Source organism: Calidris pugnax, unplaced genomic scaffold (genome assembly GCF_001431845.1).
Source record: "Calidris pugnax isolate Ruff unplaced genomic scaffold, ASM143184v1 scaffold134, whole genome shotgun sequence".
Taxonomy (NCBI): Eukaryota; Metazoa; Chordata; class Aves; order Charadriiformes; family Scolopacidae; genus Calidris; species Calidris pugnax.
The window spans coordinates 1,171,811-1,188,440 of record NW_015090873.1 but is presented as its reverse complement, the minus strand read 5'-3'; the positions used below and the strand labels follow the sequence as shown (position 1 = coordinate 1,188,440).

The following is a 16,630-nucleotide window of genomic DNA, read 5'->3' as shown; positions in this document are numbered from 1 at the left end:
CCAACTTCCTCCCCCTTTCCCCACCCAAGCCCTAGCGTTGGCATCGCCTCGGGGGGCCGAGCTGCCCGTTCCCAAGCCGGACCCCCGGCTGGCCATGGCCCCGGCACGCGTTCCCCACAGGGCAGGAGGAGGAGGACAAGGGCATCTGGGCGCTGTGGGATCCACACCTTTTTAATGCCATGCTCAAAAGCCTGTTTGGCCAATAGACCAGGTCCATCAACTGTCTTCCCATCATCATCTGGCCCCCAGCTCGCGCTGTAAATGTCAATGTAATCGGGTCTGATGCCAAGCGACTTCGCTTCAACAACATCTGTTACATCGCCATCTAACATACGAATGCCTAAAAGCACAAAAACATCAGACATTAGGGGCTTAATGGCTTGGATGAAAAGTGCGAGGATTGCAATCAAAGGGCTTTGTTAACGGTGGCGGAAACCGCACGGCTCAGCCTGGAATAGCTTCGACCCGTGGCCCCGTGCGCTAACGAGCCCGGCAGCGGGAAGCTGGGGAGCTATTTTGGAAAAGTTTTCTATGTTGCTGGCTCAGTGGGGCAGGGTTAAAATTAATTTCCCCTCCACCAGGGTGCTGGGAGTGGAGCTGCACTCGCAGGAGGCAAACTCCCCCCACTATAACATTTTTTCCCCCCTCACTTTTTAATATATTAACTTATTTCTCCACCTGGAAGACACCGGTGTTTCCTGAACGCTCACGGTTCCCCAGTGGGATGAAGCATCTCCCCATGAGTGGGGACAACTGTGACTGTCCCCAAACCCCATCGATGCCCAACAGATGCTAGAAGTGCCCGGGATGGGGAGAAGCCCCAGGAGAAGCCCCAGGCTGTGTTTGCGTGGCCAAAATCAGAGCCAGGACCCCAACCCACGGCAGGACGATGCTGCCACTTGGGATAACCTCACTCTTCCAGCTGGGAATGCCGGCAGGCACCAGCCACGGTGGTTTGCGGGCAGAGCCCACCAGCTCTCCGTGGGAGAGCCACACACACGTCCCCAGCCCCAAACTGCTGCAATATGAGGGTCACCATCCCCATTGCTCCCCATTGCCCTTTCCCGGCTGGAAATCCCCCCCAAATGGTGAGCAGAGGGTGCCAGGCACCCCAAAGGGCTGCCTAAAACCCGCCCGTTTGTAGGAAGGGAGGTGCTGGAAACGTCAGCATCGTATTTTGCCAACCAGGGAGAGTCCAGTTTATAAAAATGCATTTCCCTTTCCACACGTATTTTTCCTTAAAGCAAACAAATGCAGGCAGATGTCATTCCAGCTGCAGCTGTGCTCTGGACACCAGTCAACTCAAATATCTCTTTGCGACGCTGTCCCCTATCAGCCAAAAACAAGCTGAGAAATACAAAACGAGGGAGCAAAGCAGTTTCCCAAAAACTTCCTCTCTTTGTCACGTTAACAAGAAAACACAAGGAAAAGGGGTGAAAAGCCCGGCCCGGTGTCCGAGCTGCTCTCGGCTGGGCACAGCAAGCAAAACCAGCCGAGGGAAGGTTTTTGGTGCTCACTAAATGTGGGCATGTCCATCAGCGAGCCCAAAGTCAACCCAAACCAACCCAAAGCCAACCACCCACCAATGCAAGGGACCTCCCGGTTAAATTATGGGGGGGGACCAGGAGGGAGTGGGGAAGGATGCTGCAAAATAAATAATAAATGAGCTCTTTGCCTCACAGGGAGAGATACCGGCCTCCGAAGACAGAATTTTCGGAGAGGGGGAAAGGAAGGAGGAGGAGGAGGGATGGCAGGAGCTCGTTTTGTTTCTTGAGCAGCAGTGTCTTTTGCCCGGAGCAAATGAAAAGCAACGCAAGAGCGCTGAAGAGCAGCCAGTAAAATGAGATGGTAGCTCTCCGAGTGTGACAAATAGGCCTCCCCAACAAGTTGTGCTCATTAATCGCTGCTTTATTTGCGTAATCCATCTCAAAATCACTCTCACTGCAGCTATAGCGCATTCTCCTCCACCATCCCAAACCTGATATGGCTACACACTTGATTTTTCCCCCCCGGGGCTGGTGGTGGTGTGGGGAGCCCGGGGCTTCTCCCCTCTGCCTCGTGTCGCCCGACGCCTCCCCAGCACCCCCCCGGGGCAAGGCGCTCATTAAAGGAACCAAATTAAAATGAGACCCATAGGTCGTTATAAAGTCAGCAAGTAACGCTCCTTCTCCACAGCTGCTGTGGGGAAATGGGCTCAAAAAGGAGGGTGAAGGCAATGGCCTGATCCCACAGGGTGCAAAACTGCTTTAAGACCCCCCCAGGAGCTTTGCCTTGCCCTGCTGCTGCTTGGAGACGGGTTTAAAGGCAAGAAACCTATATATGGGGGGCACAGGGGCTGGGATGGCGATGTGCCACAGCCTTTACAGCCCCTGCCACTCCTTCTGTCACCCTCCCTGGGGTGATTTCTTCCCTCGGGAGGTTTTCCTGGCACAGGGACACCCCCCTGGCACCCTGCTCCTCCGCATCCCTGTGTGGACACAAGGGATGCAAGGACATCCCTGAGGAAAGCAGCTCCTTGATGGCCAGGATGGACAAGCTGAGAGAAGGAATTAAGCCCCGAATCCACTCATAGGCACTTGGGTCCATGCTCTCCATGGTGCCATCTCCCAGCACTGTAGGAGGGGTCACAGCAAAAGCCCCCCTCCCATTCCAGCCACACCAGGGACAGGGCTAAAACCCCTCATGAGGACACAGCTCCAGGCATTTGTCCCCTGCACAGCCCCACTGGCCACACGGATGGGGTGACAGGCTCCCACCCACATCTCCCCAGTGGTCACTATACCAGCCCCAGCTCAAACCAGTCAGGTTAATGGAAACAAGCTCTGGGAGGCTAATTACCATCAGGATCCAATCTGGTGATAGAAATCCATTTGCTTCCTACACATCCTGTTGAGGGACTGTGCAAAGGTCCCCCCACCCCATGCAGCCCCAGCCTCCTACCTCCTTGGCACCTTCCCCATGAGGGTATTTCAGGGGTCCCAGACCCCCACCACCTCCTGGCTCATCTGCAGACATTAATTAACCTCACAAACGAGCGATTTCAGCTCTGAAGCCAAACCAGCACCACCGACCATAGCAAAGGCAGCCTCCTCCCAAGAAGGCCAGAACTCCTGAAAACAGCTGTGGACTTTTTGGGTGAAACCACATCCACGCTCCACGTGCACCCTCATGGCAAAGATGCAGCCTGTGAAGAAGGTTTCCAGTCCAAAATACATGGAGCCAGAGTCCCCTCCACCCAGCATTACCCATCCTTCCTCAAGCCAGGGCACCAAGGAGGAGAATCTCTCCTTGGCAATATCTAGGGGAAGAGCATCCCACCACCCGACCCGGGAGCCCATCAGCATGGCCAGGGTGGCCATAGTCCCACGGGGGGGAGGCGAAGGTGGGGGGATCTGCAGGCAGATGGTGCCAGGCTCACCTCCGATGCGTGCGTTGTAGGCAATGCCCACGATGCAGTAGGAGTTGTTGGCCGCCGCCGCCACTTCCCCCGCGCAGCGAGTGCCGTGTCTGCAAGGAGAAATTCATCATGAGCTGATGTCCCATGGCAAAGGATCCCTCCAGCCACCCTCCACCCAGAAACCAGCCCCGAGGCTGGAGCGGTGGAAGAAAGCTCCCCAAGAGCCAGAGAGTCCTTATCCAAAACCCACAGCAAGAGCTAAGGGGATTGGAGGAAACTGAAAATTGCACCTAAATGCAATCTGCTGTTTGCATTTTGCACCTGGCTGCAATCTGCTCTCTGCTTTTGGCACCCAAATGCAATTTGCTCTTTGCATCTTGCACCCAAGTGCGATTTGCTCCTTGCTTTTTGCACCTCCATGCAACTTGCTCTCTGCGCTTTGCACCTCAAGGCAATTTGGTCTTTGCATTCCATGTTTCCTTTCCACGTGCCACCATGTGCCCGTCCCGCTTTAACTGAAGCCCAGAAAGCCGTGTTCGAGCTTTGACATCTAAGCCACCCAGCCCAACTCATGTGGTTTCATCCCCAACCATGGTGAGGAACACCCCCAAGTGCACCATTGAACGGCTCAAGGGTTTGTTAGCAATTAGTGTGGTTGCCACAGGCTGGATTTGCATTTAACACCATGACTCTTGTGCAAAGTCCATAAGGTGGCATCCTCTAGGATGGGGGAAAGGTCCCAGACCTGGAAGACACCTCCAGGGGGGGATGTCCAACCCTGGGCATCCACGGAGCAGAGGCTCCATGGCAGTCAGCATTACGTACTTGTTCTCGTTGCTGGCATCGTAGCGCGGAGTCGGGTCGTGGTCGTTCCCATTGACATCGTAGCTTGCAAGAGGGTCCTGAAAACACATTGCCACCATTAGATTCAACTTACCAGCACAGTGTGGTCCAAACTGGCCTCAGCAGCAGTGTGGTCCTGCTTCACCCACAGCCAGCTGGGCAGTAAATACCATTTTCCACTTAATTTCTCACTCAAGACAAATAGTTTTGGACTGCAGCCCACACCGAGAGAGGGTTTCCCAAAGGGAAACATCCTGCTGCCACCAAAGACAGGTTCTCTGACCCCGAATCCCACTGAGTCCAACACTGACCCCCCCAGTGCCATGGCCATTTGGGGTCTGAGCTGGGGCTGAGCAGGTTTGTGCAGGCTTTTGGCTCTGCCCCGGTGAGACAGAGGGAGGTGGCCGCTTCCCAGGCAGCTGCAAAGGGAGTTTCCCCCAAACCCTCTTGTCTAAAAACCTCATTTCCTTCTTAAAAACATCTCGAGCTTTCTTAAAAAAAAAAACAAACCTCACATTTTCTTCTAATCTGCCAATGCACAGACTCAAGCTGTGTTTATACACTGAAATTCTCCATAAATCAATTCACTGTGAGGACCAGCCTCAGCCCATCCAGCCCCTCCAGCCCCCAGCTCACATAGTTTTGCAGGAGGTCGGGGTGGTTCCTCTCTATGCCGTCATCGAGGATGGTGACCACCACGTTCTTGCCCGTGTAGCCCCTCTGCCAGGCTGCCAGGATGTTCATCTCTGACCTGCAGCGACTGCTTTTATCTCCACAGTGCTGGGGGGGGGAGGGAAAGAGAGCTGTAAAAGGGCTGCAACCCCATTTCAGCCCATCTAAACCAGCAGCCAGGCCAGGAGCCCGTTTAATCAACCAGAAAATATATTTACATCCCACCCCCTGCCATATAACTCATGGATTTGTTATAACTTTCCTCCATTGATCAAAGCCATCCAGCAGCAGTTAATCCAGGCAACGCTATCTCTCTATTATTCTTTTCCTCTGCCATTTCAAATACTGTGGGCTCTTTGGTTTTGAAGCGCTCGTTTCCTTCCTGCGCTTAATTTCCAATGAATTTCCCTGTCAAATACAGATCGATGAAGCCGGCAGGAGAAAAAATGATATTGCAAATAGATGGCTGCAGCTCTTGGACGGGTAAAACGCAGCGGCGCTGCTCCCGACATAACGAGGGGCTGCTAATGACGGCGAAACGCTTCAAACTAGACTCTCCTGTGTATTAATTTGCAATTTTAAAATCCCGCTGCCAAGCACATTTGCTGATATTAAGGTGTTTCATTACTGGCCCGGCTCAGCGATGACTGATGATGCGTTTGATTAAAAATAAATGAACCCTCCCCCCCCCGTAAAGCAGCGGGGCGGCGGAGGGGAGATGATACCCACCAGGTACCACATGTTGGGCCACACCGGGTCGTTGAAGGGCAGGGCGTGCTGCTCCCCCCGCCCCTCCCTCTCCCCCCGCCGCTTCACCTCCTGCTGCTGCAGCCAGTCCACCTGCAAGCAGAGCCCGTGGGTGAGCAATATCTCCCATGGGCACAGAGCTGGGCATCACCCAGGCCACAGAGCCCAGCATCGCCCGCTAAAACGGGATGCGGGATGCGAAGCACAGCCTGGACCCATCCCAGCATCACCAGCCAAATCCCCTGGCTGCAAGGAGAGGAGCTTCATTTTGGGGGAATAAAGGATGGATGGGCAGGGTGAGCTCAGCTCTTTGCGGTCTCTGAGCCAGGGACTGGATTCCTCTTTGGGTGTAGCAAAACCCTGGAGCATAAATAAGGTGGCCTCCAAGCACACGCCTGAACTCCCTCCGGCTTAACGAAGCACTGAAGAACGCTCTGAAGTCCCCCTGGAGACCAACCACATATTTAAGTGTTTAGTCAAAGTGTTGGAGAAAACTCAGGTGCTTGGCTTAATTTGGGGGCTGATCCTTCTCACCGGCCAGGATGCAGCAGCCACTCAGCCCCAGGGACTTCTCCACCCGGCTCTGGGGCTGCTCATCCTTCCAGCTCCTCTCCTCCTCCTCGAATAATAAAATCAGGGGCTTTACCCGAGCACAACAAGGGTTTCCCCAAAATATAGGGGGACCACACATGGCCACAGCAGGTCTCAGGGGATGGGGCCAGCTCCAGAGAGGCATTTTTGGCACGGGCTGCAGGCGAGGTGGCCTTGGGGCCGAGCGCTCTGACATTTGTTTGCTTTTCAGTGGGGCATGACATGTAAAGAGATCAAACGGGAAACGAGCCAGAAAAGGGCAGGATTGGGAAACACCGGTGTCAGCCCACGCTGCTGTGCCAGGAGCTGACTGTGGTGTGGGTTTGGGACCAGCCACATCCATCCCTGGGAGGCATTTCCCACCCCCCAGACCCTTTATTACCCACAAAACGGGCTCTCCTGCCTTCAGAAGAGAGATGAAACCCAGGTTTATCAAGAATAGGTTATAAAATAATTTATGGCCTGTATCAGGAACAGCATGGCGAGTAGGGCCCGAGAGGTGATTGTCCCCCTGTACTTGGCACTGGTGAGGCCCCACCTCGAGTACTGTGTCCAGTTTTGGGCCCCCTACCATAAAAAAGACATTGAGGTGCTGGAGCGGGTCCAGAGAAGGGCAACAGAGATGGTGAGGGGTCTGGAGAATAAGTCTTATGAGGAGAGGCTGAGGGAGCTGGGGTTATTCAGCCTGGAGAAGAGGAGGCTGAGGGGAGACCTTATTGCTCTCTACAACTCCCTGAAAGGAGGGTGTAGAGAGGTGGGGGTCGGTCTCTTCTCCCAAGTCACAGGCGACAGGACGAGAGGAAATGGCCTCAAGTTACTCCAGGGGAGGTTCAGGCTGGAGATTAGGAAAAATTTTTTCACTGAAAGGGTTCTCAGCCATTGGAATGGGCTGCCCAGGGAGGTGGTTGAGGCACCACCCCTGGAGGTGTTCAAAAGACAGGTTGATGTAGTGCTGGGAGGTATGGTTTAGTGATGGTGATGCTTCTTGTTTGTTGTGCGGGTGTCTATTTTTGTCAAAGTTAGGTTGACGGTTGGACAAGATGATCTTTAAGGTCCCTTCCAACCTAGAAGACTCTGTGATAATCCAAAGCTGTACCGCGTGCTCATGGCCCCTTCCAACCTAGAAGATTCTGTGATAAACCAAAGTTGTACCGCATGCTCGTGGTGGGGGGGGGAGAAGGGAGCCACCAGCCCATGAGCCGGGAGGGCTCTGCAGCACATCCCTCCTGGCTGGACATCTTCCTCCCCATGGCTCAGGGCCTTTTTGGAACAGCAGAGCTGCTTCTGGGGATGTCTCTACTCTGTTGATTAAGATTTTGTAACTAAAAGAATGAAAATCCAAAATGCAAGTTTTCTGTTGGGGTTATTTATGTGAAAATTGCCAGCTGAACCAAGTTCTCCTTGCATGGTTTATAGCTTCCCGACTCGGGTGGAGGTGGATGAGGAGCCGCGCGTATCGGAAACCCGACAGCTTCCAGCCTAGGGCTTGATTTTTAAAACATTTATATTTCAAAGGAAAAAAAAAAAAAACTCTTTAAAGGAAAAATATATATATATTTCATAGAAAAATGAGTTTCCACGCTGCCTTGGCTCATGACAGCATGCTGTTTGGCTTATACCATGATGGATTTAAGCACTGGAAGCAAAAATACAACTTCATGGCGTAGTTAAAAAAATAAAAATACATTAAATAGAAGATATAGCTCAATTACCCATCTTTTTCTCCTTACAGCAGCACTCCTTGGCAGCATTAGCATGGGTCTTGCCAGCCAAGCCATAGCTATCACCTTTTTCTGTGGCTTGGCCAGATACAGGAGCCACGGGAAGATGCAGGATTTTGGGAGGTTTTGCCAGGAGCTGCAGTGCCTCGCAGGCACATCTTCATCTTAAACACACTCCTGATCGACCCCAGCACTGCCAGCCGGGAGCTGATGGAGAAGTCTTGCATGGACACAGAGAAATCAGCAGTTTGATGGCATTGATTTCAAGGAGGTTTTGCTAAAAATCAATGCGGCTGGCATGGGAAAACAACGGGGTGAGGGGGAAGGAGCACAGGGCATCCCTGCAACAGCTCCCCAGCTTGAACTCAGATCCCCTTCCATTTCCCATCAGGGAAGGGGGAAAAGCTTCTCAGAAATTAAAAAAAAAAAAAAAAAAAAAAAAAGAGTCTTTTTTGCTACTAGGGAGAGTCAAAACTGTTACAACACAATTCTGAGCCTTCAGGGTCCCAGCTCCACCCCTGCAAAGCCTAATTAGCAATAACGAGGCAAGAATGAACAGCACCAAAGGACTCTGCGAGGCAACACAGGTATCACCAAGCTGAACCCTTCTCCCTTGCTGGAAACGGAGGGGCAGGCAGCTTTTTACATCCTCCCCCCCGCCCCTTACTTTGAGATTTTCAGTGGGCGATGCCCAGGACAGAGCCACCAAACACAAAAACCAGCACACGTGGGGATGCAACTCCCTTTGAAGCTCCAGAAAAGCCAAAGCTTGACTTATTCCAGGGGATGTACAGGAATTAAACCAGAGATCCAGGACAAACAAGATGACTCCAGCACGTGTTTGCCATAAAGCACAGGAGAAATAATTTTAGGTGGGGTTGATTTTGCTACGGTGCATGGCCAGAGGCACAGGGACTGAGGCTGTGACAGCCTCCGATGAGGACGACTCAGGTAAATTAGTGAGGCTGAAGGCACTGTGAGGACCAAGAGGAGCATTCCAGAGAGTTGGGAAAGGCAACAAGAGCTTCAAGATGAGCCCCTACAAGGGGTGGCACAGGGCAGTGTGACCCCACTCTGCATCCCTCCTCCCCTTCCATCACCTGCCACGTTGCTTGGCTCATACTAGCCCCAAACAGAGCAGTTGCTGGCCACAGGGGTCTCTTGGATCAAGGGGGAACTTGGCAGCAGTGCGGTCCTGCAGGAACCAGGACCCTGGGCTCTGCCCCGTGTTCGCTGGGTCTCCCCCTCTCCAGCCACTCATGTCCTCAGGATGGAGGGCCTGGCCATGGTCCTCTTGCTGGGACCTTGGCCCTGGTGCCACCAACCCCCACGGCATAACAGCGCTGGAAACAATAGCCCCTGGAAGGCTTAAACCACCCAACATCTGCAAATGATTGGATTTTCTGGTTCTTCAGGATTTCTGCAAGATTTGTTTCCATTTTGCCCGTTCCAGCTCCTTGTTTCCCCATGGTGATGTTTTCCTGCATCACACATGCTAAGCCAGTGCCACCCAAATGCCAAGGCATTCCCAAAACGATTTGCAAGTGTGCATGGGAGAGGGGGAGAGACAACACATGTCAAGAGGTCTTGAACTCCAAGTGGCAACAAAGGATTAAGAGAACGGGAGCTAATTGCTCGAGCTTGCAGTCCATAGAGCGAGGTAAGGTAAATGTTAATAAGACTAAAAGCCAATTGATTCAGTTTGCATTATAACTAGACTCATTTAAATGGAGGTATTTCAATTGCAGAGCTGAATTAATGATTTGCTGGGATGCCTGTGCACCTCCCCAAGGGCAAACAGCTTTAATTAGAGCCCGGCACACTTCCAGGGCACCAAAGCTCCCCCCTCGCTGAGGTTTCCCCCACTGGCAAGGCAGCCACGCGTGTGCCTCCTCGGAAACGGGCTACAGACCTCGTCCAAATATTTAACAGCCAAATGGCAGGGGAAAGAGGGGTTCCTATGTGGGGATTTGGAGAGACATGGGTGGGATGTGGGGTGCTGAGTGGGTCGGAAATGTCTGGGGAAAGAGGATCCCAAAGGGGTGGCCAGGAGCATCCCAAAGGGGTGGCCAGGAGCATCCATGCAAGCACCAGCAGCTCACTGCAGCCCAGGTACCTTCACCACAAAGGCTTTTTTCTGCCTTTATTTCCCCCCCTTCTCCCCAAAAAACAGACCCTCCCCACACATTAACCCTTCCCTTGCTCTGCAGAAGCAGCACCTCGCAGGGTTCAGGTGCCGGGTGGAGCTGAGGGAGGAGGAAAGTCGAGGTAGAGCCACCCCAAACCCACCCTGGTCCCTTCCTTGCCTTCTTCCCACCTCTCCCCATTACTCTTGTCAATTCAGCTGTACTGAAAAAAAAAGAAAAATCCCTTTGGAGGCTTGCTCTAGGAAAAAGCAATGCGGAGCTACTGCCAAGGATTTCACACATAGCAACCATTGAGGCAGCAAGTGTTGTGGCAACTGGATCAACACCCTGAGCATGCAACAGCCTTTCTATCCTGGAAGGCTTTTTTCACCCGTTTCTTCCTCCCGGCTTGCAGGCAGATGTTAGGGTTTAGTCACTTCTAAGTATTTTTCATCCCCCCATCGACGTACCCCACGTCCAGTGAGTCACCCCCTTGCATGCACAGGGCTGTGGTTCAAGGATAACGTGTCATTGCAAGATGCTTGGGCTCACCTTTGACCCAGCCCAAGCCAAGGGAGCAGAGTGGTGACCCCCCCACATCCCACCAGCCCCCCCAGAGATTGGGGGATGCCCCAGGATTCCCATACCTTGGGGTCCATGCGGAGGAAGTTGTGCGGTCCCCGGCTGCTCAGCGTCGAGCGTTTAAATGTCTTGCTGTGGTGGAAGTGGTAGTAGTCTTCCAAGCTCCCGATCTGCAAAGAGAGGTGGTTTTTTATTTAAAAAAATAAATATATGATGTTTTCCCCACGGTTTCCCCCAAATTTTGGTGCTGGCAGCACCCCTTTGTGCCTTGGTGCTCCCCGGGCAAAGCCAGGGTTCAGGGAAGGGATGCAGGATGCTTGGCACTTAACTGGCGCCAACGGAGCCCGGGAAACATTTTAATGAATTTTCACCCATTAAATGCATCTTTGCAAACTGCCTTCCGTCAGCTCCCAAGCTGAAATAATGAGGTAAAAATGAGCTCAGCAGCTGCAGTGGAGCCGGGGGAGCTGTGCCTCATCGCCCTGCCTTTCCCCACCCCATGCTCCAGCTTCGCCCCGGCAGCAAGAACGGCCCCGTATGGAGAGGTGACTGCAATCCCTGCCAGCCCTGGGATGCTCCTGGGAAGCACGGGATCACGGGATATGAGTGTGCTTAGCCTGGAGTCAGGGACAGCAGCAGCAAGAGTCAAAAAACCTCTGTAACCCATCTCCAAGCAAACCCAACATCCCTCCCAAGGGATGTATCCCAGCCTGGAGTCCCTCCCCAGCAGTAAGTGCAGTCCAGGAGCTGGGCAAGGCAGCCCCACTGGTTCCCTTCACTTCAGGGAAGCTCCACGTTCCTCTGCTACAAGTTTTTGCCCCTTTTTTTTTTCCTTGCACAGAGCTGAAGCGTCCTGCATTTGCAATAAAACACTGTGCCAGCCGCCACCACCCTGCCAAGCCCCAGGGTGGCTGTGCCGCCTCCAGCTCTCTCATCCCAGCAGCCAGAGACACCAGGATTCCTCTTTTTCCATCCTAGAAGTAGGGATAAAGTGCCAGGGCTACACCAGCCGGGTGATCTCAGCCAGCTGAGATGCTGCGTGACGAGCATCCCACCGGGATTCCCAGCTGTAGGGATGGGAATGTCCCAAAAGCTGCTCTCACTGGCACGTAGCTCCTAGGTCACACCAATTTTGGTACAAATTTGGCCTCTGCTATAAATCCCCTTTTCCCCGAGGTTGCTTTTCTTCCCATCCCCTCCCCAAAACCCCTGTCCCATGGCCAGGAGGTGGATGCTGCAGGGAGCCAGAGGCAGTCCCAGGGCCTGGCTCACAGGACCAGGGCGAGCCACGGGCTACGAGCCCACATCTGCAACCCAGGAGCCAGGGTGATGTCCCCGAGGCCACGTGTGACCTGGGGGGCAGGGTGACATCCCCGAGGCCAAAGCAGAGACTGGCCACAATGGGGCAGGGGGGGAGCAAACAGGTTTGTCCAGACCAGATGCTGAAGCAGATGATGACAGCTACTTACATCTTTATCACACTTCATGCCTTGAAACGTGCCAGTGCCGCTTACGACCATTAAATATTTAATTAGTTTTGCTCTGCCATTTATGCCTGAACGTCATTCCACTGACTTTACTGCCGTTAGTGTGATTTTTGTAATTTGTTTCCACTCAAGTTCGTTTAAACCCTCTCTCCCCCCTCTCCTTTTCCTTTGCATTACAGCACGGCTCTGCATTTTCTTTAACATCTCCCTGCAAAGCGGGTGCTGGCTGCAATCTGCATCTGGCTTTTCAAACCCATTCCTCAAAGCCAGTCAAACTCAGGAAAGGGAAGGAGGATGCTCCAACCTCCCCATATTTTGGGGAAATCTTGCACGAGGCCACCCTGCCTCTTGCTGGCTCTGCCTGGAAGCCCCGATCCCGGGTGGTTGAGCTCCGGGGGGGCTCAGCCTGCAGTTTGCAGGGTTATAATATTCAGTTTATTCTCATCTCCGGTCCCTCCGGCGCTTGCCATAACAGGATCACGCTCTATAAACAAGCATCAGCTGAAGAAGCGCTTCTGTTCCCCACCAGAGCGGGGCCCGGGGCTTTTTTGGAAATAAATGCAAAATTACCACACCATGCAAATCAGGGAGAGGACGGGGAGGGAGACGATCCCGTCCCAGGCTCTGGGGATACATGGCCAGAGCAGGAGGAGAAACATCCTGTGCCTCAGGTTCTTTATCTTCCTGGGATTTATGGAATAAAAATTCAATCTTCTCATGATGGGGCTAACTTGAAAGCCAGCCCCACTCTGAGCAGAGGTATTCTAAGGAGAAACATTTTGAAATGCCTTTTTTTTTTCCAAAATGAAAGAGTATTTGAAGCCAGTCAGCTCAGTGAGGGCTCCTGACCCCATCTCCTGGGGACAGGAGAGGCCTAAGAGAGTTGAGTTTTCTCATGCACACACCACCAGTGAGTCCACAGCCCTGTGGCCACAGCACTGGTGATGCTGGAAAACCTGGTGGAGCACAAGAGGCACTCAGCAGGACTTTACCATGAGCTGGTCCTTCCTGGCTACCTAGATGACCAAGCGTACCCATCAGCTCTTGACCAGCCAGACGGCAGCCACCCACACTGAAAGGTCCCAGCTCCACCACCGAGGAGATAGTCCAAGTTGCCACCAACTGTGGCTACAAAGCCCACCCACCTGAAGCCCAGGAGACCACACCAAGCAGCTCCAAAAATGCTCTTTCCTTCCCAAAGAGTGTTTACAGCCATCAACCTTGATTTTTTTGGATATCTAACTTCTGCTGAGAACATGCACAGGAGGTTCTTATTTCCACAAGGATCAATTTTAATTTTCTCCATTGATTTGCAGTTTGGGGCTGAAATTTCAGAGGAAGCTTGAGAGTTTTTTTGAGGTAACTTGAATTTGAAGCAACATGAACATGTTTTGTACCCTACAAAGCCACCATCACTACAGCACAGGTGTCTGTGCTCTGCTTTTTCAAAAAGCCACACACATGCCAATGCCATCCAGCCAAACAGGGACTAGTTTGAAGTTGAAGGAGGTGCTCATGGCCCCAAAGGGACCCAGGAGGTTAGAGAGATGTGGAGATGCACAGCAAAAGGAAGAGAAGCGACAAGTTGGAAGGGGAGAAATCCCAACTGGGTATAAAGAGAGTAACTGTTTGTGTAGGGTGGTGACACATGAGCCTGGGGAGGTGGTAGGATCTCCATCCTTGGAGAGCTTTCAATCTCACTCGGCTGAGTCTCTGCACAGCTTCATTTATCCTCAAAGTTAGTTGAGGGTGGTTGGATCAGAGACCTTCAGAGGTCCTTGCCAACAGGAATTACTCTACAAATATAGTCCTTAACAGTTTGGCCATCTCCTAATGTCCTTTTCCAATCTTCTTCTCCCCCAAATCCCAGTGCCACCTGTAAGCCCCCTGCAAGTAGCACCAGGGCAGGAAGAGGCACCCAGGAGATGCTCCTGCAGCAGCACCTGGCTCTCCCAGTGCATTGCCCGGTGGAGACAAGCCCAGTGCCTGTCCCACCTCATTAACAGCCTTGAGTATTTCAAGCAGGTTTATGATCACTTGTAGCTAATGAGACATGGCAAAGAAGAACCTTTTGGAAGCTGATCACCAAGGGGAGCACTAAAGCCCGTCAGAGCATTTCCAAGCCCATTCCTTCTCTCCCCAGCACAGCAAAGTCTTCTACCATCTCACCCAAACCATCCCATTTCTGCAGAATGCAGCTGAATCAGTGCTGGTGTCCTCCAGGAGGACAGATCCAGCTGAGGAGGCCATGCCTGCTCCCCTCTTGGGAACACCATCAGGGACAAGGGCTCCAGCTGCTGAGCTCCCACCTTCAGGAACATCACTCTCAGATGGTCACAGCTGGATTCTGCTCTGTAAGGACCAAGTACAGGACTGTGAGGACACCACCACTCCAGTATCCCTCAGATGACAGAAATCCAGGAAAGCTCCAATTCCAGCCCAAAATGAATCCCATCTGCCTCCTGCACTGCAGGTGAGACCGCTGGGGATGTGCAAGCCCTCCCCAAACTTACAGCATTGGGGACTGCACAAGGAAAAATTCATCTAAATCCTGTTACCAGGATAGGAACCAGCTCATCACCACCCCTGGGACAGCAGAGGGGACACTACTGGGGCACTGGTACCACACAGCCCTCACAGCACCCTTGGCTGGGACCTCTCCTGGCTCACCCCGGCACAGTGCGGTCAACAAAGACCAGCGGGGAGGAATGAGCAGGTGTTTGGGGTGTAAAATCTTTTCCTTTTGCTTAATTGTTTGCTTCACTTAAATAGAAGTTGATGCAAATGATTTTCCAAGGGGAATGTCACTCTGCTGTGACCCAGAAGGGTTTAGGGGTGTCTTGGTGCACAGGAACACACAGGATATTGGGCAGACACCCAGAGATGCCCTTCAGGGCCAGGAGTATGTCAGGAGACTCTGGGATTGCATCTCAGAGGAAAAGAGGTCACCAGCCACCAACACAGGGCTGAGCCTCCCTTGCACCCATGTGGGTCACTCCATGACCATCACCTCTCCTCCTCCTCCCTTGCCATGTTGCCTCCACCACTCACCTCCACCCAAACACCTCCCCAGGGCAGGGCCACAGCCTCAGAGCAGGGTGATACCCCCTTGCGCGGGGTTTTCCAGTGGGTTTTGCACAGAATCAGGCTCCCTGGGAAGGGACAATCTCACCAGGGACAGTGCCATCCCCAGCAGCTCCATGAGGCTGCAGCAGGGGAAGCTGGGGACACCCTGGACCCCAACCACCACCCTCCCCAGGGCTTGGCACACCATGAACCCCCGAGGACAACACAGTAAGTGTCACCCTGAACCCCAAGGACAACACAGCAAGTGTCACCCATGAGGAAAAGTGGTTCCTCGGGGATCTGGTCCTCACCAAGCTCCTGTGGGGAAAAGCCTGGGGAGCTGGGAGGGGGCTGGAGAGCTGAGGGCAGGGCGTTGGGAGCAGCTGGGGAAGCCCCAGCGGTGCAGGAGCTCCCAGTATCCTCGGGAAAGGCGGGAGCCAGGAACACCCTGATGCAACCACAGAAATATTTCCCTCGCTCTCCAGCCCGCACTGGGCTGCCCCGGGGAAGGGAGGGAGGGATGGATGGATGCTCCAGAGGGGCCACGTCGCGCCCACGGGCCAAACGCCACCAGCATCCCGGGGACAAGGTCAGGAAAATCAGGATGCCAGAAGCAAGGAGCAGCCAGATGCTCCAGCAGGCAGGGAGACAGCAAAACCCCGAACCACGAGCTGACGTTGGGCTGATGCAAACCAGGAGAGTGGGAAGCTCAATCAAGATATTCCCCGAACAGGGATAAACACCGAAAAGCCCTTTGGGTTGCACAACCACCCTCACCCAGCCCTGCCATGGAGACATTGGAATAAGTGATTTTTCTCCTTGGCAGGGTGAGAGGGGAGCACAGCAGGTAGGGATGGGGGGTGGGATGGAAGGGGTTATCCCCCAGGGAAGGTCACAGACACCGGTGCAGGAGAGTGTCCCTGATTCAGCCTTCCCTCCCCTCCCCGGTTTCCTCCGAAAATTTGTTTACGCAGCACCCCGTGACTTTAATTATACTTAAAAGCAGGGTTGCGATATAAAGCAAGGTTATAATTTATAGTCCAGGAGACAGACACCTTGGGCAGGGAGACAACCTGAAGTGCCACCCGGCCAGAAGAGCGCTGAGCAGTGACAAACTCCAGAGAAAACTCCGAGGACACCAGCCCACATCTGGGTTTAGAGAGAAGAAGATGAAGAAATCGAGAGGGGGAAAAGAGCTGCCGTGCTGAGAGTCACCTTTAAGCCATCCCCGTGCCGCGGGGGATTGAAAGCAAAAGTTCTCCGTGTTCCCAAAATATCCGATAAACCCCAGCCAGAGAGTCCAAAGTTTATGAAATCCACAAAGGGAGCTTTCCAGGGGGTGGGGGTGGGGAATTTGGGCAACCCCCAGGCGGTGGGGGAGCGGGGCAAGGGCACCCC

At 53.3% G+C, this 16,630-nt stretch overlaps 1 protein-coding gene across 1 annotated transcript in view; it reads right to left on the bottom strand.

The window, feature by feature from the left end:
- The window catches only part of PCSK6 (proprotein convertase subtilisin/kexin type 6), a 48,857-nt gene that overhangs the window by 23,841 nt on the left and 8,386 nt on the right, over positions 1-16,630 (bottom strand). The window contains exons 2-7 of the mRNA XM_014946077.1: positions 10,745-10,849; positions 5,642-5,752; positions 4,877-5,020; positions 4,223-4,299; positions 3,419-3,507; positions 168-340 (exon numbers count right to left, since the gene is read on the bottom strand). Of these exons, the coding sequence (XP_014801563.1) occupies positions 168-340; positions 3,419-3,507; positions 4,223-4,299; positions 4,877-5,020; positions 5,642-5,752; positions 10,745-10,756 (606 nt within the window). The 5' untranslated portion in view covers positions 10,757-10,849. The remainder of the gene's footprint in view (positions 1-167; positions 341-3,418; positions 3,508-4,222; positions 4,300-4,876; positions 5,021-5,641; positions 5,753-10,744; positions 10,850-16,630) is intronic.